At 31.7% G+C, this 10,953-nt stretch overlaps 2 protein-coding genes across 2 annotated transcripts; both read right to left on the bottom strand.

The window, feature by feature from the left end:
• Positions 4,950-5,805, bottom strand: LOC107611777. Its single transcript, XM_016313671.1, has 2 exons — positions 5,394-5,805; positions 4,950-5,200 (listed from the first exon to the last, which is right to left on the bottom strand). Exons 1-2 carry the CDS (start codon positions 5,803-5,805, stop codon positions 4,950-4,952), a joined length of 663 nt encoding a protein of 220 aa, XP_016169157.1.
• On the bottom strand, positions 6,804-7,460 carry LOC107611776. Its single transcript, XM_016313670.1, has one exon. It carries the CDS (start codon positions 7,458-7,460, stop codon positions 6,804-6,806), a length of 657 nt encoding a protein of 218 aa, XP_016169156.1.

The following is a 10,953-nucleotide window of genomic DNA, read 5'->3' as shown; positions in this document are numbered from 1 at the left end:
TCTTTGTCATTAATAAATTATAATTTACACATAATATAGATAAGGATATAATGTAATTTCATGCTCTTGTGTTTTTTTTTTCTCATTTTTTTATCCAAGTAAAAGAATTTTTTTCTATTTATTTTCTTTTTATTCAAACAACACACAAAAAAAAATATTTTTTTAATTTTTTTCTTTTTTTTCCTTTATTTTCTTTTCTTCTATTTTTTTTTTTAACATTCAAACAAAGTGTTAGTGAGAACAAGAGAGCATTTAATGTTTGTGTTGAAAATTTTAGACAAATTTCTTTTGAGTATAAAATCAGTTTTATACTTAAAATCAATACTTAGCAATATAGTCAATGAATATTCAATATAGTCAATGAAATTAAATTAACTTAATTTTATTTCCATAATAAAGGAATCGAACAAAATTTGTTTGTTATTATCTTAAAATTAATACTTAGCAAAATATGCATATTATGTTACATTTACATAAGCATTAGTTATCCATTAGTTATTTTTTTCAAAAATAATTATTATAATACTGTAAACAAAATTTGTTATTCTATTATGATAAATTTAATTATTTTAGTAGTTGATTATTTAGTTTATTTTTAAATTCTATTATGATAAATTAATTTGTATTCATAATATATATGGTAAAGTATATTTTTTGTCCCTAAAGTTTGGTAAAAGTTTCAAAAATACCCCTACGTTTTATTTTATTTCAATTTTGTCCCAAAAGTTTTCGATTTGCATCAAATATACCTTCGACGGCTAAATTTTCAAAAAATTTAAGACCAATCTAACAATAATGCATGAAAATTATACTTGATTTGTTTGTGTTGATGGTTGTTCTTATGAAATTGTTGTTGAATTGGTCTTAAATTTTTTGAAAAATTAGCTGTCAGGGGTATATTTGATACAAATCGAAAACTTCTGGGACAAAATTGAAACAAAATAAAACTTAGGGGTATTTTTAAAACTTTTATCAAACTTCAGAGACAAAAAATATACTTTACCCTAATATATATTATTTAGTTTATTTTTAAATTTTATTTTTTATTTTATTTTAATTTAAATATGAATATAATAAATATGAAGGAAAAAGGAAACCTAAAATTAAATAAAAATTATAATTTTTTTATTTGAGAGTATATATAGAATCATTAGAACATATTGACCTAGTGAGAATGCCATTTTTATATATTCAGGAGGGTGTAGGTCTGAATCGTATTAATTTTTTTATTTTCTCTCTCGAGTGATAAAGTATGTATAATGAGACAATGAAATAAAAAACAAAAACAAATTGAAAGTGGTGCAGTCTCCTTTTTTTCGGAAGATGAGGTGCATTTCGAGCTTTAAATTTTAGATTTTATATTATTTTTATTTTTTTTTATTTTTGCTTGGTGTTTATTACATAAAAAAAAGAAAATATTTCGGATTAGTAGAAATGAATAATTTTTAGTGTTAATGTTTATATTACTTAATTTATTTTTCTCATCTTTTTCAGAAGGTGATGTGTGCACAACCAGACCATGCAATAAAAAATAAAAGCCAATTGCAGTCCTTTTTCAAGCTTGGAATTTTGGATTCATAACTTTTTTTTTCATTTTTCTTTATTTTTATTTGGGGTTGTTTATTACATAAATTTTTTTTTTCATTTTTTCAAAATTTTTGCTTGATATTGTTTATTACATAAAAAAAAGAAAATATTTCAAAATTTATTTGGTAAAAATGAACAATTTTTTTGTCTTAATGTTTATATTATTTGCTTTATTTTTATCATTTTTTTGAGGTATGTATAGCGAGACAATGCAATAAGAAACAAAAGTGAATTGTAAGGAGTTCAAAGAGTTATAATTCAAGTTTAAAATTTTGGACTCCATAACTTTTTCTATTCTTCTTTATTTTTGCTTAACTTTTTTCTATTTTTCTTTATTTTTGCTTAACTTTTTTTCTATTTTTTTTATTTCTGCTTGGTGTTGTTTATTACATAAAAAAAATATTTCAGCATTTGTTTGGTAGAAATAAATATTGTTTTGTGTTAATGTTCACATTATTTACTTTATTTTTATCTCTCTTTCAGAAGATGAGGTGTGTATAACGAGATAATACAATAAAAAATAAAAGCGAATTGCAAGCACTTCGAAGGTTGCCATTAGTCGAATTTTGGATTTCATAACTTTTTTTTTCCATTATTTTCGCTTGGTGTTTATTACATAAAAAAGAAAAATATATTTTAGAATTTATTTGGTAGAAACTAACAATTTTTAGTGTTAATGTTTATATTATTTGTTTCATCTTGATCCTCTTTTTCGGACAGTAAGGTGTGTACAACGAGATAATATAATAAAAAACAAAAACGACTTGCAAGCAGTTCAAAGAGTTATAATTCAAGTTTTGAATTTTGGATTCCATAATTTAAAAAAAAAAAAGCGAACAGAATTTTTGCAGATATCTCTTGCTTTATATAATTTTTTTTTTTAAAACAAGAAACTCAACACAATACAGTAGAGTATTCAAACAGAAAACCAAGATAACCAACTTAAAAGTAACACAACAACACTAAGAGAAACCCCTTGTCATCTCTGGCATAGCCATCAATAATTAAAGGGGTCCACACATCTCCACTCGTTGTGGCTCAACACAGTCATGTGACTAATTTTCTCAACCCCTCTGCTTTTATTCTGAAATATCATTCTATTCCTTTCCAGCCAGATGTTCCAGATGATCACACAGAAGCATCTCAATCGTTGCTCTCTATCCTCCCTCCTCCTCGGCTCCTCTGTCCAACACAGAAAATGTTCTTTCATTGAACTTGAAATAGACTATTGTTGGCCAAACATCGATATTCAAGCACTCCACACCTGCCAAGCAAATTCACAGCATAGAAACAAGTGGTGCATGTGTTCCACATCTTTATTACATAAAACACAGTCGTTATCTACCTGGTTAATGATTCCTAACCAGCTTAACCGTTCTTTTGTATTCACCCTACCTATCAGGACAAACCAAGCAAATAACTCTACTCTTGGTGGAACTAAACCTTTTCAAATGGTCTTTGTGAAGCTGTAAATTGACACCTCCTCCGGGAGTATCGCCTCCTACAAAACTTGAACAAATGAGTTAGTTGTATAAATTCCTTGTCTATCATATTTCCACACCACCCTATCCTCTCTGTTCATTACTAGTTCCACAGGTCTCAATGCCTCATGTAATTGACTCAGTAGTCCCAACTCCCTTGAAATAGCTCTCTCCTCCATTGGAAGTTTCAAATCCACTCTAACCCGTCCCAAAATCCACAGAGAAAAGCTTGGGAAACTGCTCTTTTAGAGGCCCACAAAGCAACCATATATCCTCCCAAAACCGCGTATGCCGCCCATCACCAATCTCCATAGACAAGCCTGTGACCATCTTATCCCTTATATGGTTATTCGTTATTTGTAGCCGGCAGATATCATTCCACGGGCCTCCTCTAGTAGGTAGCAGTTGAGTTGACAGTAGCTCATTAGGATTCAGATTATAACAGGAACAAACCACCTTCTTCCACAACGGGCAATTGATGCGTGAGCATCTTGTCTATCTTTTCCTGGTGAATTTGCATCTAATTTATTGAGTTTAATTAAGAATTAATTATATTTTAGCCACTATGGATGCTATTTTGAGTTTCGTACAATTTTATTTATTTTAGGTAGCATTCGGATGGATTTGATGAAGTTTCTACAGAGAAAGAGAAGAAGCCAAGGAGATGTCCAGTGAATACCAACGTGGACGCATGGCTCACGCGACCGCGCGGAATGAAGGAAATCACAATGACGCGATCGCGTGCCTGACGCGAACGCGTGGACTGGAATCTGCACAAATGATGCGAACGCGTGGACGACGCAGACGCGTCACATGCGCCACGTGCAGAAAATATAGAAAAACGCTGGGGGCGATTTCTGGGCCGTTTTAACCCAGTTCTTAGCCCAGAAATCACATATTAGAAGCTGCAGAATGGACAAATCAAGTGGTCTCCACCCATCAGTTGAAGACTTGTTAATTAATTCGAATTTAAATTCAAAACTTAAATTAGTAAAAGATATTATTTTAAGTTTAATTTTAAATATTAGATTTTAAATTTATTAGGATTAGTTATAAAAAGGGATCTGATGCCATCAGATTGGCACTCTATACATTTTTACCTAAATCCTTATTTTCTCTTTTCCATGAGCAACTAAACCTCCATTGTTAAGGTTAGGAGCTCTGTCTATTTCTATGGATTAATTTTATTGCTTTTACTATTTTAATTTATGTGTGGATTTATAATTTAAGAATTGTTTTCGCTCTTTATTTTTATGAATTTGGGTGGAACGGAAGTATGACCCTCTTTCTATTTGAGTTCTTGTAAAACTTGGAAAGGCTCTTTACCTGAACAATAGCTTGAAAACTATTTCTCCTAAATTTTAATTATCTGAATTTAATAGGATACGTGACATATAATCATTTTACCTCTTGGATAATTAGAGTTTTGTTGGCATATAAACTAGAAATTGATTATCACCCTCTAATTGGAATTAATTGACCAAGGAATTGGCAGTTAATGAATTTTAGGGGAGACTAGGAAGGTCTAAGGAATTAGGGCCTAGTCACATACAGTTTGCCATAAATTAAATCCTGCATAATTAAATTAGTTAATAAGAAAAGTTAATCCGGAAAAATAGATAACTCTGAAACCTTAACTGTCTTCTCCATATTTTATTCCCAACTTATTTATATGCCTATCTTTAATAAATTTTTATATTATTTAATGTCTTTTATACTGCATCTCAACACCAATTTTTTTTTTGTCTAACTAAGCCTATCAAACGCTATTGTTGTTTAGTCCATCAATCCTCGTGGGATCGACCCTTACTCACGTAAGGTATTACTTGGTACGACCCGGTGCACTTGCCGGTTAGTAAGTGTGGTTGTAAATATACCGCATCAGCAATCTTCCTTAGCAAACCGCCACCACCACTTAAACAACATAGCTGTGTTACGAACCATAGCATTCCCAACTCCCAACCCGCCTAGCTTTTTAGGAGCCTGCACCACTTCCCATTTTACTAATGCCATTCCATTACTACCATCATCCTTACTCCACAAGAATCTTCTTTGCAGTGAAATCAATTTCTCAGCAACAACTCTTGGCAACTTGAACAAGCTCAAATAATACACAGACAGACTATTTAAAACTGATTTAATCAGCACCAACTTTCCAGCTTTATTCAGAACTTTAGCTTTCCACAGACTGAGCTTCTCCTCCACTTTGTCTATTATAGGCTTCCAGGTCTTCACTAACCTCGGATTTGCCCCTAAGGGAATACCCAGGTATTTGACTGGAAGAGACTCACCCTTGCAAGTTGCAACCCAACAACTGGCACATACTCTGGATCCACTGTTCATCACAATTTATCGGGATCAAGCTTGACTTGTCAAAATTAATATTGAGTCCTGACATCAACTCAAAGCATCTTAATAGCCGCTTGTAATTCTTAATAGTTTCCTCCTCTGGTGGGCAGAACAGAATTGTGTCATCAGTAAACTGAAGATGTGACAACGCTATACTATCTCTCCCAATCAACAACAGTGATATTCGTCCATTTCTGACAGCCTCTCCTACCATACGATGTAGTACATCCACAACTAATACAAACAAGAAAGGAGAAAGCAGGTCTCCTTGTCTCAGGCTTCTTTCCATCTTGAACGGCTTGGATGGTGGCCCATTTATCAAAACCGACATAGATACCGTGGTCACACACTCCATAACCCACAATCTCCTTCTATGGCCAAATCCCATCTTTTGCAATACAATGTCCACAAAACTCCACTTGACTCTATCATATGCTTTTTGGAAATCTAGCTTGATTATCGCTGCTTCCTTTTTTCTCAGTTTAAGCCAGTTTTCTATCTCGCATGCTATAAGTGCCCATCATGTATTTTTCTTCCCTTTACAAATGCACTCTGAGTTTCTCCTACTAATGCTGGCATCACTGATCTCATCCTCCTAACCATAACCTTGGAGATAACCTTGTACACACACCCAACCATGTTGATAGGTCGCAGATCTTTAATCTCCTTTGCCCCAATGAACTTAGGTGCCAACGCCACCCAAGTGATGTTGGAGTCTGCCGGCAACCGAGACGTCTGAAAGAACTCCATCACTGCAGCCGTGAATTCGTACCCAAGCTCACCCCAACACCTCTTAATAAAATTCATGTTGTACCCATAACAACCTGGTGCCTTAGAAGACTCACAATCCCACACAACTTCTCTGATCTCCTTAGCTGTCGGCAGTGCCTCCAGATTTACAGAATCTTCTTGCTCTATCCTACTCACCAGACCGTCTCTGAAGCCCACCATAGGAGAATTATCCTAGTGATATAACTCTTTGTAGTATTCTCTAATACCAAAATTTATTCTAGCCTGATTCTTGACCAGTCTGTCGTTGATTAACAGTGTGTCAATCCTATTATTTCTCATTCTTGCTGAAACTATGTTGTGGAAGTATTTTGTATTTTTGTCCGTCTCCTTTGCTTGTTGAGATCGAGACATCTGTTTCCAATGAACTTCTTTTCTGACATACCACCTCTCACAGCAGGTAACCAGCGCCTTCCTTCTAGCCTCCATCGTTCCATCATACACCCCATTGCCCACCAAATCATCAATCTTCTTGATTTCTTCCTCAAAGTTCGTGATCTTTCTGTCCATATCTCCAAAGTTAGTCTTATGCCAACTTCCTAATGGAATCGTCAAGGCCTTCAACTTGTCTGTGAACTATATCTCCCCCAATCCTCTTCACTCCTCCTTCACCATGCTAAGAAATCCTCCATGTGTAAACCAGGAATCTAGACTTCGGAACGGCTTTGGACCTCCCCTCTGCTTCATGTACTCTAAAATTACTGGACAGTGATCTGACAAACCCCTTGGTCCACCGCGTATCCGAGTCTCAGGAAACTCTTCTAACCACTCCACACTAACCAGACCTCTATCTATACGACTGCAAGAACGTTCCCGAAACCATGTGAATTTGCGATCTATGAGCGGTAGGTCCACTAGATGCATATCTTGTATCCAACTCTTGAATTCTTCCGCCGACCTCGGTAGAACATCAGTACCTTGCCTTTCGTCCACATGCACTATTTCATTAAAGTCTCCCATGTAGCAGCTAGAAACCTGACATAACCCAGCCATGTAACTCAACTCCTCCCACACCTGAATCTTTGCATTCCTATTATGTGCACCATAGATCAAGAAAATAGCACAATTAAAATTACTCTTTACCAGGACCCCTTCAACACACAACCATCTCTCCCCCTTGTGACAATTATTCATTTTAAACACTAATTCATCCCATATTAACAAGAGCCCACCCGCTGCACCATCTTGCCCCCAAATTCTTGCAACATTAAATCTGGTCACTACTTGCTTTTTAGTTTTAATCAAACTCGGCATATCTAATCTATGTTTTTAAGACCCTCTTCAAAGATTTAATTCCATTTTTTCTGACCTTGAAGAAAGAGATAAAAAAATGTTACTCAGATTAAAATCTCCTTTATGTTTTTCTTTTTTACACGTTAGATTAGACTCTTCTTGATTAAAAAAAAATTGAATTTGTTATTCTTTTAGTTTGATCTGTGTATGTTAAACTTTATATAAAAGTAAAGTTTTCATCTTTTTATCCAAATAGAATTTTTTTCTACTATTTTTGCATTTAAAAAATATTTCTTTCAACTGCATAAATAAACAAGTCCCTCATCTCTTGTAGTTGTATTTGTATTTTTAAGTTACACTATATATATATGAACAAAGTATTACAAGTTACAATGATATAATTCATTACCAAATTATGAAATTTAGTATATTTTTTTTGGGATAATATTATTACATTAATCTATACAATGAAATACTAAAATTCAATCACTGGAATAACAAATTTTATAATGCATAACAAAACTAATTAACATAATACCAAGATCATACAAATAAGACTAAAACACATAACCACTTCATTCATACATTCTTAGTGACATTATTACCTAAGGTTTTATCTACAATTTTTGTAAGTTTTACAAGGTACAAAAAAATAATTCTACATTTTTTTTAATAAAAGATCGTCTAAATAATCGGTCTAAATAATTGATAAAAATAAGAATATTCATCTTTAAATTTTAATCGAGAATCACAAGATGTAATAAAATAACACAAGATTTTCTAAAATTATCTTTGTCATTAATAAAATTTTTAAAGACTGCATTATATATACTTATGAGAGATTTTTTTAATATTTATCTTCTCTTTGTAATTAAAGTATTATATATCATCGTATTTTGGTAAAAAAAAATTTAGAGAAAAACTCTACATTCAAAAAAAGTTTTTATCCAAGTCTATCCAAATTGTTATAACAACTTTTCAAATCACGCGTTCTTTCTCTTTCTCCTTCTCCGTTTTTTTCTCCTCCTCCTCCTCCTCGTATTTCTTCTTTTTCTTCCAAATTCGCGTAGGTTCGTCTTCTTCTCCTTCTTCTCCTTCTTCTTCTTCCAAATTTACATACGCAGGTTTTTCTTCTTTCCTTTTTTTTTTCTTTCCTTCTTCTTCTTCTCCTCTTTCTTCTTCTCCTTCTTCTCCTCTTTCTTCTTCCAAATTTACATACGCATGTTTTTCTTCTTTCATTTTTTTTCGTTCCTTCTTCTTCTTCTTCTCTTTCTTCTCATCCTCTTAGAGATTATCAATTCGATTCATAATGAACCGAACATATTATTAAGGTGAAACAATTATGTAGCACTAAATGAACAGAACATTATCCATTGTATAAAATCAAATTTAAAACAGGTTTTTGCATAATGAATCGTACATGTTAATAAGGTAAAACAATTGTATAGTACTAAATGAACGGAATATTATCCATTATATAAAATCAAATTCAAAACAGGTTTTTGCATAATGAATCGAAAATGTTATTAAGGTGAAACAATTGTATAGTACTAAATGAACGGAACATTATCCATTATATAAAATCAAATACAAAACACATGTGTCTACAATTTAGAGATTATCAATTCAATTCAGAACACCTGTGTCCATTCAATTCAATTCAATTCATAATGAACCGAACATGTTATTAAGGTGAAACAATTGTATAGTACTAAATGAATAGAACACTATTCATTATATAAAATCAAATTCAAAATAGCTTTCTGCATAATGAACCGAACACGTTATTAAGGTGAAACAATTGTATAGTACTAAATGAACGGAACATTATCCATTATATAAACTAAAATTCAAAACATCTGTGTCTATAATTTAGAGATTATCAATTCAAATCAATTCAGAACACCTGCGTCCATTCCATTCAATTCAATTTAGTAATTACATTTCATTCAATTCGATTGAAAAAATAATCCATTAACAAAATGTTGGTGTTGTTGGTGATGACAACAATGAAAGAGGAGAAGAAGAAAAAGAAGACGAGGAGGAGGAGAAGCAGAAGAAGAATTTGCGTGCGCGAAGAAAAAGAAGGAGGAGGAGAAGGAGGTATGCGTGAATTTGAAATAAGAAAAAGAAGACGTATGCATGTATTTAAAAGAAGAAGAAGCGCGGGAAGGAGAAGAAGAAAAAGCGCGTGTAATGACGCTCTTTTAATGAAAGTAATTTTTATTAGTGTTGGACCTACTTGAATAAACTTGGATAAAAAACTACTTAGACGCGTAACCATCCCAAAAATCTTATCCAAACTTTTACCAACTAAATGTCATGATTAAACCCTGTTTATCTATTGGTTTGAAGCAATCTATAGAACATAATGAATGTATTAAATTTGTATAAATGAATCACTTTTTAATACTTGTTTCATTGGTATATAGTCATTGGGCAAGGACATGCACTCAGTAACACAAATATTTATCCTATCAAGATTTGTAAATAGATCATAATTAAAAAGCTTCTGAAAAAAAATAATAATATTTGTGAAGGAAGATGATCTTTGAGGAGATCTATTGTTTTATATATGCCTTTTAGGACTTTCTCCAAGATTCAGCAACATTTTCTTTGCTTGAAAAAAAAATGAGAAGAAGAGAGCATTTAATGTTTGTGTTGAAAATTTTAGACAAATTTCTTTTGAGTATAAAATTAGTTTAATATATTTAAGAGAAAATCTAACTAAAATGACAATTTCGCCAAATAAATATTCAATATAGTCAATGAAATTAAATTAACTTAATTCTATTTCTATAATAAAGGAATCGAACAAAATTTGTTTGTTATCATCTTAAAAAAAGAAAACTAAAATTAAATAAATATTATAATATCTTATTTGAGGATATATATAGAATCATTAGAGAACATATTGATCTAGTGAAAATTTCACTTTTATATATTTTGGAGGGTGTAGATTTGATCGTACTAACTTTTTGATTTTCTCTTTTGGGTGATAAAGTGTGTATAACAAGACAATGCAATAAAAAAATAAAAGCAAATTGGAAGCGGTACAATTTTCTTTTTTTCGGGCGGTTAAGTGTAGTTCGAGCTTCAAATTTTGGATTTTTTATTTTTTATTTTTCTTTATTTTTGTTTGGTGTTTATTACATAAAAAAAAATACTTTAAAATTTGTTTAGTAGAAACAAACAATTTTTAGTGTTAAGGTTTACCTTACTTACTTTAGTTTTATCTTTTTTTTCGGACGGTGATGTGTGTACAACGAGATTAGGAATAAAAAACAAAAGCCAATTGCAAGCTGTCCTAAGAATTACAATTCAAGTTCTAAATTTCGGATTCATAACTTTTTTTTTTTAATTTTTCCTTATTTTCGTTTGGTGTTGTTTATTATATATAAAAAAAATTTCCTTTTTTTTCCCGCTTGGCGTTGTTTATTACATAAAAAAGAAGAAAATATTTTAGAATTTGTTTGGTAGATTATGAACAAATTTTTGGTCTTAATGTTTATAT

This window comes from Arachis ipaensis, chromosome B08, assembly GCF_000816755.2.
Source record: "Arachis ipaensis cultivar K30076 chromosome B08, Araip1.1, whole genome shotgun sequence".
NCBI classification, from domain to species: Eukaryota; Viridiplantae; Streptophyta; class Magnoliopsida; order Fabales; family Fabaceae; genus Arachis; species Arachis ipaensis.
Note: the sequence above shows the minus strand (reverse complement) of the source record. Positions and strands in the feature narration are given on the sequence as shown.

Bases quoted from the DNA above. Each gene is read 5' to 3' on its own strand.
- LOC107611776 (XM_016313670.1), bottom strand. From the start codon at position 7,460: ATGCCGAGTTTGATTAAAACTAAAAAGCAAGTAGTGACCAGATTTAAT.
- LOC107611777 (XM_016313671.1), bottom strand. From the start codon at position 5,805: ATGGGATTTGGCCATAGAAGGAGATTGTGGGTTATGGAGTGTGTGACC. The intron at 5,201-5,393 runs GTATGTGCCAGT...TGATTAAATCAG, and splicing joins TGATGAACAGTGGATCCAGA to TTTTAAATAGTCTGTCTGTG.